The sequence below is a fragment of the Clarias gariepinus genome, chromosome 1 (assembly GCF_024256425.1).
Source record: "Clarias gariepinus isolate MV-2021 ecotype Netherlands chromosome 1, CGAR_prim_01v2, whole genome shotgun sequence".
NCBI lineage: Eukaryota > Metazoa > Chordata > Actinopteri > Siluriformes > Clariidae > Clarias > Clarias gariepinus.
The window spans coordinates 10,502,336-10,515,132 of record NC_071100.1 but is presented as its reverse complement, the minus strand read 5'-3'; the positions used below and the strand labels follow the sequence as shown (position 1 = coordinate 10,515,132).

Below are 12,797 nucleotides of genomic sequence, written 5' to 3'. Positions count from 1 at the left end.
TGTTCCCCGTCCTTTTCTAAAACCACTTAGGTAGGGGGATAGTAGACATTTACTTTCTAAATAATAGTTCATTCTCTCTACAATCATCTGTTCCACAATTTTCCCAATATGCGACGTAAGGCCAATGGGCCTGTAGCTTGCTGGATTTGTTGGGTCCTTACCTGGTTTTGCTATAGGTATAATAATAGCCTCTTTCCAACTTATTGGTAATCTCCCTTCTTCCCAGCTCTTATTATATAAACCTAAAAGTTTCATTTGCATTAAAATTCCAACCTGCTTTAACATACTATAAATAATCTAATTCTTTCCTGGAGCTGTTACTTTAGCTTTGTCTATTGCCCGTTTCATTTCGCTTAATGTAAAAGTTGAATCCATGGCATCCTCCGTACTTTCCTTTCTTATTAATACCTCTGGGTATGCATCTCTAGTCACTTCTCTCCCTCTTTTACCAGCCTCTGACAGATTATTAGAACTATGAATTTCAACCAAGGCCTTAGCTATAATTTCAGCTTTTTCCCCCATTTGTTACTGCTATGGTTTCCCCTGATTTTAAAACAGGGTACTGCCAGTCTTTCCTAATTCCCCTCATTTTTCTTATCATTCCCCACACATTTCCTAATGGCGTCATTCTACCTATTTTATTGCAATATTCTCTCCAACTGTCTCTTTTTGCCTTTTTTACTACTTTCCTAACTTGAGCTTGAGCCTTTTTGTACTCTATTAATCTTTGGAAGTTAAGATTATTCTTTAGCATTTTAAATGCCTTATTTCTTACCTCAATGCTTTTCCCACACTCTTTTGTCCACCAGGGAACAGGTTTCCTATTAATCTTGCCTTTGCTTTTTGGTATACATAAGTTAGCCACTCTAAGCACTACTTCTTTAAATTTTACATCAATTTCATCAAAATCCTTGGATTTTTTGCCACCTCAAATAAATATTCAAATGCCACCTCTTTTGATACCAGTGTTAAATCAAGTGCTGAACTCTTACCTGTGTGAATGTCTATTCTTGTGCTTCTCCCATCATTAATGCATACCAGATCAAACTCATCCAACAACTGCTCAATTATTAGACGATTTACCTCTGTTTTTCCCCCACCCCATAATGAACTATGTGCATTAAAATCTCCAAATAAAACAATATCATCCCTTGCTAGTTCAACAATCTTCTTTAATTGATCACTATCTAATCTTCTACATGGGTTATAATAATTAACCACAGAAAACTTCTCTTGCTTAGTTCATATTTTAATTATAATATACTCTTCCTCCCTTCCTTTTCATATAACTTGGAATGGAATATTCTTCTTGATAAATGTAGCACACCCACCCCCTACACCATTTTCCCGATCACTCCTTACACTAACATAATTATATATACTAAAATCTAATTTCTGTGCTAACCATGTTTCTTGTATACAGATTATGTCAGGTGTAGTTGGTAACAAACAGATAAAATACTTAAATTCCTGCCCATTTTCCACCAAGCTTCTTGCATTCAATTGAAGAATAAGAACCATACTATCAGCCAACAAATGAAGCTTCCTGACTGGCCTGAGCACTCAACTCATTCCTCACCTCTTCCCAGGACAAATCATTTAGGGTAAGATGGTTCGCTGCCGCCTTTACTATTATTTGTATCCTTTCCGTTTTTGACTTTGTCTCAGTTGTAGCATTGATGACCCCTGCTATAAAAACAATTAATTTCTTTAGATCAATCAGAACTTTACCCTCTTTTTGCTGCTCATGTTGACTATTATTCATATTTATACTTGCTTCATTTACTACTCTTTCCTCTCTGTGATTCACCAGTCTAACGGCCTCTGCATATGATATTTTATTTTGCACTCTGACCTGCTGAATCTCAACCTGTCTTTTCATTACTTCACATCCCCCGTATGCCACGCTGTGATCCCTTCCACAGCATTTCGGTTGCGCATCTCTTTTACATTTCCCATAGCCATGATCCTCATCACATCTAGCACACCTTCTTTTCCCTTTGCAATTCATGGCTCTGTGACCAAACCTCTGACATTTAAAACACCTCAAAGGTTTAGGAACATATTCTCTCACATTATACACCATATATCCTTGTGATACTTTACTAGGAAGTATTTCATCCTCAAATTCCAGCAACACACTTTCATTTACTTGTCTCACCCCATTCTTAAAGCTGGTCAATCTTTGGGCATTTTTCACTTTCCCTCCTTTTAAGATCCTCCTTTTCCATCCCGCAAAACTTTAGCCATTTTGACATCTCCCACTTTTTTTTTTTTAAATAGTAGTCAACTTTACTGGACTTATATCAAGCACTCCATTTCCTTCCCCAAATCTTAGTATTACTTTAAACTCATTAACATCTATCTTCAGATTATCATTTACATTTACATTTAGGCATTTGGCAGACGCTCTCATGCAGAGCGACTTACAAAAAGTGCTTTAATGTTTACATCATTGGATACATACTTACACTGGGTTAACTAGGTTAATAACTAAGTGCCATTAGTCCAAGTACTGGAAAACTGATGCGTCTTGAGTCGTCGTTTAAAGATAGTCAAAGTCTCCCAGAGTGACCCAGAGTCAGACGACTTGTCTCACAATCAGCCCTCTCGACCCAGTTTCCCAGACTAAACAGCTATTTATAGATGGTCTAATGGGCTACCTCGGCTCAGGTGTGCACTCGCATCACCTGACCGACGTGCCTTCTGGGAAACTGAGCCAGCAAACTAAAACTACAAAAAACAAACAGCGACCTTTAGTGGTGGTCCCTTACACTAATCAGTGTTTTTTCATCTCAAAGGGGTTTATCGTGCACCAGTTCTCTTTTTTTTTCATTAAAAACTATTTTATTCATTTATATAGATCATAATCCAACATTTTTTGAGATGTAGCTTTTGTTTAATTAAAGATGATCTGAATTTTTTTTTTTAATAAAAGCGAATTCGATTATAATTAATGTTTTATTAGTCCTAAATCATTAAGGAGGGCTTCTTTAGCTGATTTTGTGTTTCAAGCTTTGAAGTCAAACTGCAACTATATTAAATACATTGTTTACCACTGTATCGCAATTACTTTTTGTACCAGACAGAAAGAGTTTGATTCTTTGTTGTCTTGTTGTTCCTCGGCTCACTGATGTAAGCTTCATGGCAAAATTTCTCGTAGTTAATATTATTATTAATCTTGATGAACAAAACTAAAATACAGTTCTACACTGAATGTGTGTTTCAGTTAATTAGCATTTTGTGTTTTGGAAACATATGGAAAACAGCACAGAAAAGAGGAAGAGCAGGAACAAAAAATATGTACAATATAAATGTAAAGCTCATTGTGAGTTCCAAAGAATACGAAACAAAACACATGCCAAAAAAAGACAGAGAAAACAGCATCTTTACAGTCATTCCCAGGGAAGAAATAACTTTATAATTCTACAATTTTTTTGGTTTAGTTGCAGTAAAAGTGTGTTTTATAAGCTATAAAAAATATTTACAAGTCTGGTTTAGTCTGTTAAAACTTAATCAGACTTGTAAAAAGATTTAAAGATGAGTTGCCTTGTTACTCTTTTTAAACTTTGCTCAGCACAGCGTTTCATAAACAAATGATGTGGTACAGTGGGTTAGAAACTGCACCTCCTGGTGCCATACTAATCAGTGCTTTCCATCTCAGAGTGATTCAACCTGCACCAGCTTCTTTTATCCTTTAAAAAAAATCACCTTATTCATTTATAAAGATTAGAATCCAACATTATAGCTTAAATAGCTTTTGTATAAGCTTTTTCAATTTATCTGAAAACATAAATACATGAAACAAAAGTGAGTTCTATTATCACTATTATAGTTTTATTAGTCCTCATTCATTAAGGAGAGCACGCACACTGTCATTATGCACTGTATGACCCACTCATCAACACAGAGCCTGGATAAATATGACAATACGATCCAACCACTTATGTATGGGACTCACGACTTGTGCTCCTGCGTAACTAAAGAATGTAGCAACTGCTCAAGTGTCACTGACATCCTGTGCTCTAAAACTGCTCAGTGCTTTAGGCAGTGAATCTAATCTACACCAATTAGCCGTAACATATATTAACCACTGACAGGTGAGGTGACTTATTTTGAGAAACATGACAAAGAATTCAAGGTATTGACTTCATCCTTAAATTCCCCAGATCTCAATGTGCTGATCTGAAGCTAGGACTGTTAAATATTAGATCTCTCACATCTAAAGCAGTTATTGTTAATAGAACTATCACAGACCAGGAGTTTGATATATTATGTTTAACAGAAACCTGGATTACACAGAATGAGTATGTAGCTCTAAATGAAGCTAGTCCTCCGGGATACAGCTACATACACCAGCATCGGTTAACTGGTAGAGGAGGAGGCGTCGCAGTTATTCACAATGATAATCCGTCTATCGTACAAAAACACAGACACAAATTTAATTCATTTGAATTTCTCTAAAGTAACATAACAAGTATAGCTACGAATATTAAGTCAGTTCAGTCGATCCCACTAATTGTCATTTACAGACCTCCAGGGCCGTACTCTAAATTTTTTTTGTGAATTTGCAGATTTCCTCCCAAACCTAGTCGTTTCTGTAGACAAAGTGTTAATTGCTAGAGATTTTAATATTCATTTTGCGAATTCAAAAGACCCTCTGAGAACAGCATGTATGTCCATACTAGACTCAGTAAGAGTAAATCAGTGTGTCATAGTGATAATGTACGCACAGCATCGCGCTACTGCATTAAACATTTACACCAACTACAACACAGAGTTTTATCAGTAATCTCCCAGAGTTATCAACTTTGATTGGATCACTGTCTGACCCCACAGAACTCGATCAGGCGACTGAATATTTAGAGTCGACATTTTGTTATACCTTAGATAATGTAGCTCCAGTTAAAAGAAAAATTATTGGAGATAAAAACTTGCTCCCTGGTATAACAACCACACACACACACAATTTAAAACAGACCGCTCAGAAATTTGAAGGTAAATGGCGTCAAACTAAATTGCTAGTATTTCAAATAGCATGGAAGGAGAGCATCCTGAACTATAGAAAAGCTCTTAGTGTAGCTAGATCAACATATCTCTCCACTCTTATAGAAAATAACAAAAATAATCCTAGATTCTTATTTAATGCTGTAGCCAAATTAACCAGAAATAAGACCACTGCAGAAATCTCCACAACAACATCATGCAATAGTGAGGACTTCATGAACTTTTTAAATAATAAAATTGTAAATATTAGGCATAAAATTGAGGTTTTGAAACCAAACAATGTAATTGATGCAGATGTTAATCTAGCCATGTCAGATCAGAACCTAGAATACTTTACTCCCCTTGAAGAGAATGAACTAATTTCACTCATCTCTTCTTCAAATTCATCAACCTGTATATTAGATCCTGTACCGACACATTTTCTTAAACAGATAGTACCAGCAATAACAGAACCCCTGTTGAGAATAATTAATTCTTCACTCAGCATTGGATATGTTCCAAAATCTTTTAAATTAGCAGTTATCAAACCGATTATTAAGAAACCTGACTTCTACCCCTGTCAGCTGTCCAATTACAGGCCAATATCAAACCTCCCCTTTATCTCTAAGATTCTGGAAAAGATAGTAGCGGAGCAGCTATGCTCATATCTACATTGAAATGGCATACATGAACTGTATCAATCAGGATTTAGGCCTCATCACAGCACAGAGACAGCACTCGTTAAAGTAGTAAATCACCTCCTATTGGCCTCTGATCAGGGTTGTGTAACTATGCTTGTATTACTCGACTTCAGTGCAGCTTTTGACACCGTTGATTACGCTATTCTTCTTCAAAGATTAGAAAATGTAGTAGGAATTAAGGGTACAGCCCTCTCCTGGCTCAGATTGTATTTGACCTATCGTTATCATTATGTAGATTTAAATGGTGATTATTCTGCATGTTCTTTAGTGGAGTTTGGTGTTCCACAGGGTAATATAACCAGAATAGGATTCTTTCACCTCAGAAATATTGCCAAGATAAGAAATATATTGTCACTAAACGATGCAGAAGAACTAGTTCATGCTTTTATCACCTCTAGGTTGGACTATTGTAATGCCTTTCTATCTGGTTGTTCAACTAGGTGCATAAATAAGCTTCAGCTAGTCCAGAATGCAGCAGCGAGAGTCCTCACTAGAACCAGAAGATATGAGCACATCACCCCTATCTTATCGTCACTCCATTGGCTCCCTGTGAAATTTCGCATTGATTTTAAAATACTACTCTTGACGTATAAAGCATTAAATGGTCTCGCACCGCAGTATCTGAGTGAACTGCTAGTGTCTTTTGATCCGCCACGCCTACTTCGATCAAAGGATGCAGGCTTGTCAGTACCTCGTATTATGAAAAATACAGCTGGGGGCAGAGCTTTTTCTTACAAAGCCCCAAAGTTATGGAATAGTCTTCCAAATAGTGTTCGGGTCTCAGACACAGTCTCAGTGTTTAAGTCCAGGCTAAAAACCTATTTATTTAATCAAGTAATTTTATAAATAGTTTAGCCTTAGGTAAAGGAGCAGATCTGGGGGACTCATGGACGTAGAGTATTATGGTGAACTGGTATGTTTAGATGCTGTCCTCCCCACTCTCATTGATCACTCAGGTTTGCTGACGGTGAGGTGATTGTTTGCTTTCATCTCAGGAAGCCCTCATGTCTGTGTTTCCTTCTGGCTCTCCCTTTTAGTTATGCTGTCAGAGGTAGTCCTGCCGGAGTCTCTGCTTGCACTCTGCACTAAATTTACATTTACATTATACATTACATGACTGTGACCAGACCTAACTGTTATCTCTTCTCTTCTGCTCTCTCTCCTGCTCTTTTTCTTCCCTCTCTCCCTCTCTCTCTTTCTCTCTCTCTCTGTCGAGCTACACATGTCGTTCCTGAGCTGCCAGTGATCCAGACTCCCTCTACCCTCTGAACCTGTCTGACCCATCCTGGTGCCCCACTTCTGGTTGGAGATCTCGTCACATGGATGCTCCTTGTGTCTCATGAATGTGTCTGGTTTCTGGGGATGGTTTCACTTTACCATGAAGACGGTTCTGGCCTCAACTGGTGTTGACAGCTGTTTCTCTGAGGACTTGACTTGGCTGCAGTTGCTTGATAGTTCAGGACTGGAATTTCCTACAAGTCTACCTGAGTCTCCAATAACTATCTGGACTACATATTAACATCAATTAACATCAACTGTTATAGCTGAACTGGCTGCCACCTAATACACAGTATCAATGCAGATCATTTACTGCTTTCTGTTTCACCCAAATGAGGATGGGTTCCCTGTTGAGTCTGGTTCCTCTCAAGGTTTCTTCCTTTTACCATCTCAGGGAGTTTTTCCTTGCCACTGTCGCCCTCGCCTTGCTCACCAGGGACTGTCTGACCATTTTAAATCATACACATTTACATTCTACTCAAACCTAAATCATTCTTTTGATTGTGTAAAGCTGCTTTGAAACACTGACAATTGTTAAAAACGCTAGACAAATAAATTAAATTGAATTGAATTGAATGTAGAGTCCAGTTTGTTATTGAAGGCTCAGACTGTAGGAAACTCCAGTCCTGAACTATCGAGTGACTGCAGGCACAAGTCCTTAGACAACAGCTCTCAGCATCAGCTGAGGACAGGCCTGTCTTTGTGGAAAAGTGGAACCGTCCCCAGTCACCAAATACATCCCAAGCAGACCACATAAGGCATCCATGCAACGAGATTTTCAACCAGAAGCGGGACACCAGAATGAGTCAGACAGCTTTAGAGGGCAGAGGGAGTCTGGATGACTGACAGCTCAGGAGAAACATTTATAGCTCGACAGAGAGACAGGTAGAGGAAAAGAGAGAAAGGTAGACAGAGAGAGGAGAAGAGATGGAAGAGGAGAGAGAGCAGAAGAGTAAGAGAGATAACAGTTAGGTATGGTCACTGTCACACAATGTATAAAGTGAATGTATATTTGTGCAAGCAACAAATGCTTTGCTGCAGCAGAGGTAAGTTTTGGTCTTACTTTACTGGGAAGGTCATCATGGTGGTTGATAGGTCTTGCAAATTCACTTGACAATACTGTTCCTGCAAGAACTGTTCCAGAACAAAAAATAACTAACTTTTGTTGTTGTTCTTAATTTATCACCTAATTCCATCTATAAATTCCATCCACCTAATCTCCAGTATCGTTCTAGAAAATAAAATCACTAAAGAAAAAACATTGAATTAGAAGATATGTCCAAACTTTTCATTGGTAGTGTATGTATAAAAAAATATATTTTTTTGTCATAATTTTTTTTCTCAGATTTGTGACTTTAATTGAAGAATTAAAAGTCAGAATTTGAAGTCAACTTCAGACTTTAAAAAAATAATAATAATAATTAAATGGTGGCCCTAAACATCTTCTGTACAAAACTTGCATATAGAAATTCACAATCAATCCAACATGGTTTGGAAATAATTAATTTGTTATAAATACTACAAAACAAATTATAATTAAAGGAAAAAAAAAATAAAAAGGTTTCTGCCTAATTTAGAGAGAGAGATTTCAATTCATTCAATTCAACTTTATTTATATAGGGCTTTTAACAATGGTCATTGTCTCAAAGCAGCTTCACAAAAATAAAAGAAATTCATTAAAATAATAATAATAAAAAAAATAATAATAATAATAATATAAATTTTATCGTCATATGCATATTTTTTTATTATATAACTACTTTATGTTTGGTTGAACAATGATAATCTGTTGTATACACGTTTATTTAATTATTGAGGGAAAAATTATTCTTGTTGAGAAATATGTAAATGACCATTGAGCACATTATTATAAATAATAATAATAATAATAATTTTTTATGCGCAACTACTTTTTCCTGTGTGATAATACATTAATCAGTGGTGCATGATTCTATGTAATTAAATCATTTCCTTTATTAATGGGTATTATTTTTTCTTGACCAGCATAAGAGTAGTTCATGCTTTCCAGTTGATTAGATGCTCGGGCCTGGGGTGAAATCTGGTGGTAAATGTTCAACATTGCACAGACAACCAAGGCATGTCACAAGGCCAGACCCATGTTTCCATCTACTAGTCTGTTAATCAAAGATCGGTGATAAAAGAATTAACTGTTCTTGCATCAAACAATTGATTTAAGAATCAAGTGAGCAACAGGAAATGATGCAGCAGGTGTAGAAAGACTGCAGCCAAGGACAACAGATCAACAGTTTTCTTAATAATTATAAATTGTGGAGAAGCAATTTAATAGATAAGGAAAATCCTTGGCAGGGAAGGATGTAAAATTCACCAAAAAAGTCAGTGAAACAACCAACTGGCAAAATTTGGTTTTAGTGACATTTTGATTTTGTAGAATTACTTTCAAAAAGTAAAAAAAAAAATGATGCATAAAGCTTTCTGAAAGGACACTAATTTTGTTTCTAGAGAAGCATAGAATCTGAAAATAGAAGAAAAAAAAACATATTTTAGAGCAAAAGGACTAATAGTTAAATTACCAAATTCTAATTACGTGCTTTTGTACTGAATGTCAGCACAGCTGATATCCAATCCTTGTGCTGTGTCACTGTCACGTTTGTATTCACTATGTTTTGTGTTCACGATGATGGGCGAGGCATATTAGCAGAGGTTAAGACTTAATTTTTTAATAAAGAAAAGTAAAAAAAAGCCATGGCCTACAAAGAACATGAAACAACAGACAAGTGAACAAAACAGCTCCCATCACCTGACCAAGGTGCATTCTGGAACATGGAGTCCAAAACAAAACCTCTGGGCTCAAGTTGAGTAAAAAGTTAACAATTTATAATCTGTATATTTTAATAAAATATATAACTAGAACACGCATGTAAATACAGAATGAAAAGATATTGCAGTGTTTTTTTCCAGGTTAAGTAACCATGAAAAATCAACACTTGCTCCATATTTCAATTAAGCACTTGAAGGATACGAATAGAAATCTAAAAAATACTACAAGTATGAGGGATCAGAACCATCAATTAAATACATGAAATTTTATGTACATACAGTGTAGTAGATTTTATTTCTTTATTGTGCACCAATAAGCCAAAGCATTATGGATGCTCACAGATGAAGGAAAAAAGTTATTGATCTAATAACAGTAGTGCATGATGGAGCACATGTGAAGGGTCTGGAGTGTATTAGGGGGTCAGCAAATATCTGCTTCTTGTAGTCAGTGGTTCGAACGCAACATATGGAGAAGACTTGAGCAATTCAAGTTGGGCAAAAGAAGGAGGAAGTGATTTTATCTGGATGTTCTGTACTGTGGGATGAAGAAAAGACATTGGAGGGAGTGTAATGCTGTAGGCGATATCTGATTCGGGTAACCTCTAGCTCAGGCTTTTGCCAGCACAACCGATTACAAAATCTACATGGACTTTGAGTGATAAATATAAATTCTAAAATGTAAAAAGAAATGTACGTATACACACAATAATTTCAGTAAACATATTTATTTATCTATTCATTTTGGAAAAGGATCAGCAGTTAACAAACCAACAGTGCTGATGAGCTTTACAATCTATTTGTGGCAGGTTGTCTGTAACTAAGCCACAGGCTAACTAATGTTTTAATGAAGTAGTCAAATTGAAAAAAAAAAAACAGCTGTAGTATTTCTTGTGCTGCTAATTATATTGCAGAAAATAAACTGTATTTTCTTTTTATTGGTAAGGCTCAAACACATTGTCTGATGAAATAATTCTTTATTAAGCTGCCAGTGCTGCTACTTTAAAACTGCATCAAATTTAAAGAGATATGGAGAAGGCTCACACCACTACTATTGGTTAATATTTAGAAATAGTTACTTAAATAGATTTGTCACACAACACACTATTACAATGTCACTATTACTATGACAGGTCCATTATATTATACAGAAAAAATATATATTCTTACTAGAAAAAAAAAATACATTGTTTGAAAATTACAGTATCATCTGCTGTATTTGTGTAGGTGAGCCAGTTGCATTGCTACACATAACAAATTAATTCCCAACAAACCAAATAAAAATATGAATAAAACACGAAACAGCTAACCAATGCATTACTGATAATACAGTATAGTCCATGAGATCAAAAGAAAAGACTCAATTTATTCTAGTAATAGTCAGTTGCTAACAGTTAAGCCAATAATATTGGCTTTTCTTTAATCATTTCCTTAAAGATTATTGTACTTGCATGTCAATAAAGTGGAGTAGAATCATGATGAGAAAGAAACGTCTGGTCCTGAACTGTAAGGATCCAGCTGAACTTCATGTGTCCACTTCTAATAGTCTGAAAACAGAACATGAACCAGTTTCATTCTCCACAAATAATTTAAATAATAGACAATTGTACAGATCTCTGACCTCCACTAGGTGGTGACACAGATGAAGGGGAGTGTTTGAGTCTCTGGCAGGCTGATCCACTTCTTACTGTCTAACAGCATCGCTCCGGTTCTCTCCACATCACCACAGTCTTCCACTCCGGTTCCATTACCTGGAGCCCAGTTTTGGTAGCAGATGGGCTCTCCTGCCACCCAGTACCAGAAGCCCTGAGCGCAGGTGTGACGCAGACCAACCCACACACGTGTCACATTAGTGAAGGCATTTTGAGTGACAACTTCCACCAAGTCCTGCATTTCCTGTGACTGAACCGAAACCAGGTCCACATGATTCTGTCTGCAGAACCACAGGGCTTCTTTCCACGTCTTCTCCTCTTTAATTATGATCAGTGGAGTTCGCTCTGCAAAATTAATAATCACAATATATTACTAAATATATAATATGAATTAGTTTGTAAATGAATAACAAGTATAAGAAACAAAGAAATAAATTATTTTAAAAATTAGTCATAAATAACAAAGTATAAAAATGTATTTTAAAAAGTTGCATAAAAACCGATGGCTAATTTATATCTCTGTTCCCCCAGCTCCAACAACAAGCTGTTAAAGAGAAATAATTAATCCTGTGAAGTAAATCTATTACTAATGTTCTGTTACATTACTCACTTTTATAGCAGATAAATTTGTCAGTCCAGTTGCAGCCTGCATCATTCCATTTATTACTGTCTCTTAATGTTACACAGTTATCAGTCCCATTGTTGTTTGGCTCGCCAACATCCCAGTTGAAGTATGAGACACAAGACTGATCTGACCAGACCCAGAACTTATTGTTATAACTGGCTGAGCAGCAGCACTAAAAAAATATTCATTTAATAAATTAATTAATGATTAATACCTGTGTGTGTGTGTGTGAGTGAGTGAGTGAGTGAGTGAGTGAGAGAGAGAGAGAGAGAGAGAGAGAGAGCGCATGTGTTATAGCTGTAAGGTACTGTATATCAAGGCACAAAACCAAAACAGAAACAGCTATTTGTACACCGTAAACATGTTTAATAAACTGATCAGCTAAGCGTATTGTCTTACAGATATGCACCTGCTATTGCTTTTATGTAATTCAATGTATTTAAATCATTAATTATTGTGAAGTTATTTAAAAGGACACAAAAGAGAAATATCCTCAGTGCTACACTATCTGCAGTCAGATAATTATAATACTTACATTGCTATCAGTCTGCCTCATTCCTATCCAGAAATAATCACTACACCCTTTAATCATGGCTTTTACAGTATTCATCTCTTCTTCACTCTCAATGGTTGCCAGGTCAGTGTAATTCGCTCTGCAGTACGCCTGAGCATCGGCCCAGTTTAGCTCTGTGTTCACCACATAAAACTGATGATATTCCCCCACAGTGAGAGTCCACAGTCCTACTGGGATAGACATTG

At 36.2% G+C, this 12,797-nt stretch overlaps 1 protein-coding gene across 1 annotated transcript; it reads right to left on the bottom strand.

The window, feature by feature from the left end:
* Nucleotides 1-11,387: 11,387 nt before the first annotated feature.
* On the bottom strand, nucleotides 11,388-12,795 carry LOC128520074 (snaclec coagulation factor IX/factor X-binding protein subunit A-like). Its single transcript, XM_053494100.1, has 2 exons — nucleotides 12,660-12,795; nucleotides 11,388-11,758 (listed from the first exon to the last, which is right to left on the bottom strand). Exons 1-2 carry the CDS (start codon nucleotides 12,793-12,795, stop codon nucleotides 11,388-11,390), a joined length of 507 nt encoding a protein of 168 aa, XP_053350075.1.
* Nucleotides 12,796-12,797: the final 2 nt, after the last annotated feature.

Bases quoted from the DNA above. Each gene is read 5' to 3' on its own strand.
- LOC128520074 (XM_053494100.1), bottom strand. From the start codon at position 12,795: ATGTCTATCCCAGTAGGACTGTGGACTCTCACTGTGGGGGAATATCAT. The intron at 11,759-12,659 runs GTGAAGAAGAGA...TTAATTTTGCAG, and splicing joins TGACCTGGCAACCATTGAGA to AGCGAACTCCACTGATCATA.